Raw genomic sequence first — 7,668 nt, forward strand, 5'->3', positions numbered from 1 at the left:
AAGGGGTTAAAATCCTGTTTCCCGGGTCATGAGGTATTCATCGGTTAAGTGTTTTCCAGTTTTCTCCCTATGACCAATACCCTCTCAGTTTTCTTTGGAATTACAGGGCTGTGCTTGAGTAGCTTTTTCCTAAGAACTCCCTCCTTTATCTTTAAAATGCCAAACCCCGATGCAGTACAAACACCTCCCCTATGAGATGCAGCGAATACATAACATAAGCAGCTACTGGAACTGGAAGGTGGGTGGTGAGGGTGCACGGAGGGACGAAACAGATGTCCGTAACTCGGTTTCTATGAGTCAGTGTTTCTGATGTAACAACACAGAATGATCACCATAGGACCAGCGAGACAAGCTATGCTGTCAGCAGGGAGAACTGCTTTGACGAGCTGGCACTGGGAGGGCTACAGGTTTGCAGCGGCAGATTCAAAGGCAAAAGAAAGGGTTAAGCAATCAGTGCATGCCATTCTCGTATCATTCCATATTAAGTCCCTGGGCAGTTATTACAAATAGTTACCTGCGGTTTCCAGCGGGGGAGGCGACCACACTCCAGTCAAGGGTTTTTGGAGAAACAGGTGCAATGAAGTCATGGTCAAACAATTTATTTACTGTAAACTTTAGACTTTGCTCAGGAAAACAACTGAAGCCTGCCCCTCCAATCTCTGCCTACGACACCCTGTTTGAGCAAATAAGAGGAGCGGGGAGAGTCCACGTTCACAGCTGAAAGGTCCGAAATACTCAAGATCCTCCAGTGCAAGGGTGCAGGAAGGAAGGACTCCTTCGGATACAAATTACCAGCAGCAATATATATTACCCCTAATACTTGACCAATGAGGTAGATCCACGGAAAAGTCATCAAAACAGAGCAGCCCCAGGTCCTCTGGGACCGAAGCCCTTCAGACACAAACTTAACACGTTCCATGCAAAAAGGAACTGAACTGGACAAGAAACAATCACTCGAATGTGTTTTCTCTTTGTTACAGCTTAAAAAAATAATAATAATAAAAAAAAAAAGGCAGAAGGCTGTCCTTCCTCCTGCACATCTCTATACAATTTTATTCTAAGTTTATTACACTCAAGTTAAATAGTCTGTTTAGTGTTTGGCTGGGGGGGGGGGTCATAAAAAGTAGAAAAACCCGCCTTACAACAGTGAGTCGTTTGTGCTACCGTTCTGCCCTTGTGAATCAATGCTATCGTTAGGCACAGTACCTTGACGGTTTGCAAGGTTTTCCGTGCCTGGGGGGTCCTCACACAGCACTTCACTGTCTTTCTCCTGCCCCAGGGGACCTCCGCTGTGTTCCCCGGCATAGTCTGTTCTGCTGTTACTGTTGTTGGAGTAGCCATTCCCATAGGCCTTCAGAGAAGACCTGCGCAGGCACAGAAGCTCCTGGAAGGCAATCCTGAAGTCTGGGCTCCGGCAATAGATAAGGGGATTGAAAGCAGAGTTGACGTAGCCCACCCAGTTTAGGAGGATGTAAACTTCCTTAGGGATGAGGTTATCCTGGATCACGTGCACTATGTTGACGATGAAGAAGGGTAGCCAGCACAGGGTGAACGTGCCCATGATGATGCCCAAAGTCTTCAAGGCCTTGTGCTCCTTCAAGCAGAACTTGGAGGCCCTGCGATGTCCATGCCCGCTCCGCCCATCCTGCTCCACTTGGCTGAGATTTTGGGCGTGGAAGCGGCCCTCAGATTTGTCGATCTTCTGGAGCTGCCTTTGGGCCACCTGAAAGACCCTGGAGTAGACGAAGACCATGACCACCAGGGGTAGGTAGAAGGACACAATGGAGGAGGCGATGGCATAAGCTTGGTTCGTGAAGAAGTCACAGCAGGTCTCCTTGGCATAGCAGTTGATGGCTTCCTGGTGGGTGGCCCGGTACCAGTGCATCTGGATGGGCAAGAAGGAGGTAAGCCCCGACACGATCCACACCATCAAAATGACCACCCGGGCCTTATTCTTGGTCAGCAGGCTCTGGTACTTGAAGGGCGACGTGATAGCAAAGTAGCGATCCACGGCGATCACGCACAGGGTCTCAATGCTGGCCGTGACACACAGCACGTCAATGGAAGTCCAAAACTCACACCAGAAGTTGCCAAAGGTCCACATTTTCATGAGGATGTGGCTGGCCCCAAAGGGCACCACCGCCAGGCCCATGACCAGGTCAGCACAGGCCAGGGAGGTGATGAAGTAGTTGGTGACCGTCTGCAGACGCTCGAATCTGGCGATGGCCGTGATGACCAGCACGTTTCCAAACACGATGGCCAGGACGATGAGCGACATGACGATGCCCATGCCCACCACCCACGCGTCGTTTCGTTCCTGCGTGCCGTCCTGGTCCGGCGCGTGGCTTCCGTTGGGCGCCAGCAAGAAGACGCTGCGGTTCCCGGGCTGCCCCATGGCGCGCAGGCTGGCAGGTGAGCGCACTGGCTGCCGGCGCACCGGCCGCGCCTCAGCGGGCGGACCTCCGGCGCGGCGCTGCGGGCACCGAGCGGATGCCGGGAAGCCTCATCCAGGGGCCGTGGGGTGGCTGTGCTGGGGGGCGCGTCCTGCACTCAGCCTGTAGGGTGCTCTGGGCTCCCCGGGCGCGTCGGACCCAGCCTGCGCTCTGGAGAAGCCGCCCCGGATTGCGCGCTGCCCGTTATGTGCACAGGACTTTAGGGGACTGCCCTCGCGGTGACGTGCGGCAACTTTCCGCCAATGGCGGGCGGGCAGCCCCAAAGGGGCGAGGCCCGGTCCCCTTCCCGCCCTCCCCTCCCCTCCCCTCCCCTCGCCCGTCCCCTCCCGGGGCTGGCCCGGGCGGGGCCCAGCTGCTCCCCTGCAGTGGGCGGGCCACCTCTCCCTGCCTGCTCCCTGGCTGCCCCCGGAGGCCTGCAGCTGGGGCTGGCGTGCGCACCATCCGATCCGGGAGCTTGGGGCTCTTTGGGGGCTGCTACCTATCTGACCCGGGCCCCGGGGCGGCCTCTCCCCCACATTAGGCAACAGAGACGACAGTGCCCACCCCGACACGCACGGACAGGCACACATGCACCCCGACGGACATGCTCAGACTTATACGGAACCACAGCCACTGACACGGAGACACGCCCGTCCAGCGCACCCACAAGCACGCTCGCGCGCGCGCGCGCGCACACACAGAAAGCCACAGGCACACAGTCACCCCTGCCCAACAAAGACGGGGCCAAGAAACAAACACAGAAGCGCCCAGAAGCACAAAGTCATAGGGCACACACACAGAAAGAAGTAAACAACACACAACGCTCACTTGGCGGCAAGCAGAGCGCCACAGACTCGGACGTCCCCATCCAGGTACTCCTGACCCCTCCTTCGTGCACCCACTCCCCGCGACACACACGCACGCACGCACAGGGCACATTCCCTTTCAAACATTTGGCAGGACCACAGGAGGTGACTTGAACAGCTGCCCGATTTCCTCAGCACACTCACTGTCAAGTACTTTTGGTGCCCTCCTTGGGAATTTGCAGGCATTGGGACATATAATTTCACCCTTTGGGTTTCGTTTGGAGTCGGAGCTGGGGTATGCCCGTGTGCGTTTGCGGCCGGAAGGAGAAGGTTGTGCACTTAAATTTGTAATTCTTGGGAGCGTGGCATCACTCCCTCGTTATCTGTGGGGATGGAGAGGAGTTCAACGTGGAATAGTTTTCCTTTCAACCTCATCTTCAGCAATTCCATGGCAACTAGAAAAATCCTTTCATCTTCTGGGCAGTTGATCTGTGGGGTTGAGCCATCTGAAATTGCCCACTATCTTGTGGTTTCTGACTTTAAAAGTGACAATTTCATATAGACCCGACTATTCGAATGTGTTAACGTTAAGAAAGTTATGAAACCACAGGAAACAAGATAATTTCTCCTTTAAATAAAAAAAAAAAGTCAGACTTCAGTCTTCAGACTGGGGTCTTTGTCCATGAAATATTATCCTTTGCATCTGGCATAGGACTTTACCGTTAAAAGGAAATTAATTTTCAGGGTTTGACTTCACATGTATTAGTAGTGTCTTTGAAAGACTGAAAGCATTTCATGCAGTGTAACCAAACATGCTTTGCAGATTACATAATAACATAACAATGGCTAACATTTAGGGAACATTCTGCTATGTGCTTTTCATGCATGATTCCATCTAATCCTTCCCACAGTCCCATGGTGGGGAGAGTACTATTTTTAGCTTAATTCACAAATGGGGCCCAAAGAAGCAAATAGCTTGCCCAGGAGCACAGGGCCCTGCGATGCCAGAGACAGGAGGTGAATCGAGGTCTTGACTCTATAGCTCATCTTTTAATCCTTCCAATGCACTGTGGCCTCACAAGCAGAGACGCATGGAGGTTAGGCAAGAGGGACTGTAGCCAGAATTGGAATAGGCAGGTTCCAGATCCCCTGCTGTAGCGCTTTCTAGCTCACTTTCCTTAGGCATATCAAAAAGATGGACCCCAAGTGGGGAATCTTCCATCTCTAAGTGGGAAATAAAGTCGCTTTCATTGGGCTCAGTGTGAACTGAGTATGTAATAATAAATGTGAAAGGGCGTGTGCACCTGTATATGCCACACAAATAGGGGTTATAAATGAAATGTGCCTAAATCACTTAGTAGTTTGGAATATGTTATTCGTGTCTTCTAATAGAACCATCAAATACTTTAGGACAAATGTAACGTGGGTGTTGACTGTAGAAATAAAAGTGCAGAAACAAAATATAACCTGCATGCCCCCTTTAACTTCCTTTACTAGCCAGAAATGGTTTTTGCGAGACCGATGCCTTAAAAAGCAAGTATTTCCCATAAAAGGCACAAATATTAATTAAAGATCTATTACGTTCCCATAATATCCAAAATATACCCACCCCATATTTGTGTTTTCCAAAATTGGCTCTGGTATGATGCATTTTAGGAAGAGGCAGTGTCTGTTATGCCACACAGTTTCTTTAAATATACATCGAGCCCGAATTGTGGAACTAAGCCATTTAAAACCTCCTTCCTGTTTGTAAAGCTATGGAATAAATAAGCGTATTGTTTAACCTTCCCGTAACAACAACAACAACAACAACAACAACCAAAGAACAAAGAAAGCCCTTTCAGGGCAAACACGAATTGATCACGGAGATATACAAATGAGTCACTTAAAAGTTTAACTTTGAATATTTTGGGAAACCCCTTTTAAAACGCCCACAAACACTAAATCAAGGAGGCAAGACTGTTCAGGTCAAGGAGGAGCTTCCAGCCTTTACGCATCAGCTTTCCCAAATGGACAGTCAGTCTCTCCTTCCCTCCCTCTCTGTCCCCATTACTTTCTCCCTCCCTGCCCCTCTCTGTCCCCACCCCCTCTCTTTTTCTCTCTGCTGCCTCATCAAGCCAGTAGGAATTTCAAGATGCTGTCTTCACCCCAAGAGTCTTCTCCTGAACTCCTTTTAGAATTACAGGTGTAGAGAGTTATATTGGGAAAGAGGGGAACAGATCATTTAGTTCATTTCCCCCCACCTCCTCCAGTTTACAAACGAAGAAGGTAAAGTGTAGAAATATGAACTGTCGAGGGGAAGGCGCCAGGGAAGCCACAGCATCCTTACATCTCTTCACTGCCCAATGCTGTCCCTTCATTTGTCAACAGAGGACTTTGATTGGCCCTGCTTGCTGGGCTGGTGAACTTAGACACGTAATGCTTCAGCTGGTCTTGGAAGTTCTTAGTAGACTAAATGCACCTTTATCTGATGGAAGAAAAAAGCAAGCTCTTTCATAGTGATTGATAGTGTCTAATTACATATTTTGTCAATCCCTTAAGACACCGATTTGTCATTTCCTGCTTGCCAAACAGAAAAAAAAAAAAACACCTTTTGTTTTACTGAACAAATATTTGAATAGGAGTAAGGTTTTGTGGTGCCTGGGAAGGTCCTGACACCATGAGCGGGACAGTTGAGGAAAATCTTATCCCGTTCTTGGCTTAGATGAGATTCCTTCCATCGTTATGATCCTCTGAGCAGAGAAACATCTGTAGATTTCTTTCAAAATAAGGATCTTAAATGTCTGTCTGTAATAGTATCTCTGTATAGCATCACTCCCTTCCATTTGCATTAAATGAGATTAAATGCATGTAAAGTATTTAGTGTGCTCCCTTGGAAAAGAGATGACTCCTACCGTTTGCTTATTTTTGAATCAAAATGTACATGTAGAATGCACACTTATTAGATCCCATGTGTGAAAGGACACGTTGAATGTGGATCATGAGTCGTTTGTCTTTAATTTGAATTGCTGGGAAAATGAATGAAAGCAGGAACAAAAACTTGGTTCCTTGGAAAGAGAAATGACTCCGAAAATTACCATTGCCACTGAGTTATAGAACTGGGTGGAATGTTTGTGGTTTTTGAATGCAGTGTCCTACAGCCTGGTCAGCTCCTTATAGGATGCATCCACCAGAACTCTCAGACGGCTCTAGGGAGGGCAAGCTCACCAGATCCTTCTGCCACTGTCTGTTTCGACTGTCCAGATAGTGACCTGAGATCCTGTACAGCTCCTGCCTGTGGATTTTAAGTCTGCCCCCTTGAGGCCACTCAAAACAAGTCTCCTCTCTCTTCCCCAAGACTGTCCTCAAAGCTTTTGGGGGAATCCCTTGGAATTCTCCTGAGCCTTCTCTTCAGCTTAAATATCCCTTGTTCTCTCGGGTCTGGAGTCTCCTTTACCATCATGGCAGATCCCTCCTATTCTGACTTGGGACTGCTGGTGTCTAAACTTAACATCAATACCTGGAATGATCCTGGAACAAGTCCTCAAATAATCAATTTGCAGTCACCTTGGCAACCGCAGAGTAAGCAGAGCAACCAGCAAAGCTTTCAGAACAGCTGATTAGACCAGATGAATTTAATTTCCTGCTATGCTGGCCTTTTATGAGATACATGCTAATAAATTCTCCGCCTCTCGGGGGGGACTGAACAAAGGGAGCTGGCTTCAATTAAAGCAGGAGAGACTTCAGTTGGTCCTTTGAAGGACTCCTTGGCCTGCAGACCATCAGTCATTCAAAGAAACTAAACCCTAGCAGCTTTTCTCAGTTGGGGCTTTGCAAGAGAATTGAACCCTACAGAAAATTGAGTGACTGTTCTTACCAATTCTCCCAAGAACGGTACATAGCTATTGCCCTCCTAGAGATGTAAGAGAGAGGTTCAGTTGCTACATACCGTGTAAAGGATGCATCAGGGCATAGGCTTTAATTCTTTTGCTGAATCTGAGTGGCATTGCATGCAGTCTCCCGGCGATGTGGGAATGAACATTGTGTGACGACGAACGCTTCTATGTGGTACAAGCAGTTGGGCGCAGAGGAGGGCACACGGATGGGGGACCGGGAGGCCCAGACTGTGGTCCCACAACAGCTATCCTGCTATAAACAACCTTAATCAAGTCCCCTGCTTTCTTTGTGCCTCAGTATTCATCCATGACATGGGAAGGTGGCCTAGATGACATCCGAGGCCCTTCTGTTCTAAGCTGAGCAAGCCTGTTGTGGGAAGGAGGCACGCGGAGGGTCATTGAGGAGTCGAGTTCTTGACTCTGAAGCCAGGGAGGAGCTGGCAAGCAAAACCTGTCAATGCCCCCGGAAACGACGGGGCTCCGTCTTCCATCCCGTCAGCCCCATATTTCACCGCTGCGATTCCCGCTATTCCGAGCAGCCGGCGTGCCATGATT

At 49.4% G+C, this 7,668-nt stretch overlaps 1 protein-coding gene across 1 annotated transcript; it reads right to left on the minus strand.

Moving 5' to 3' along the window:
* Window positions 1–583: 583 nt before the first annotated feature.
* ADRB2 (adrenoceptor beta 2) lies at window positions 584–2,654 on the minus strand. The gene has a single exon (XM_043598377.1). The coding sequence runs from the start codon at window positions 2,393–2,395 to the stop codon at window positions 1,139–1,141; it is 1,257 nt and encodes a 418-aa protein (XP_043454312.1). The 5' UTR covers window positions 2,396–2,654; the 3' UTR covers window positions 584–1,138.
* Between the last annotated feature and the right edge of the window lie 5,014 nt (window positions 2,655–7,668).

This window comes from Prionailurus bengalensis, chromosome A1, assembly GCF_016509475.1.
Source record: "Prionailurus bengalensis isolate Pbe53 chromosome A1, Fcat_Pben_1.1_paternal_pri, whole genome shotgun sequence".
Lineage (NCBI taxonomy): Eukaryota > Metazoa > Chordata > Mammalia > Carnivora > Felidae > Prionailurus > Prionailurus bengalensis.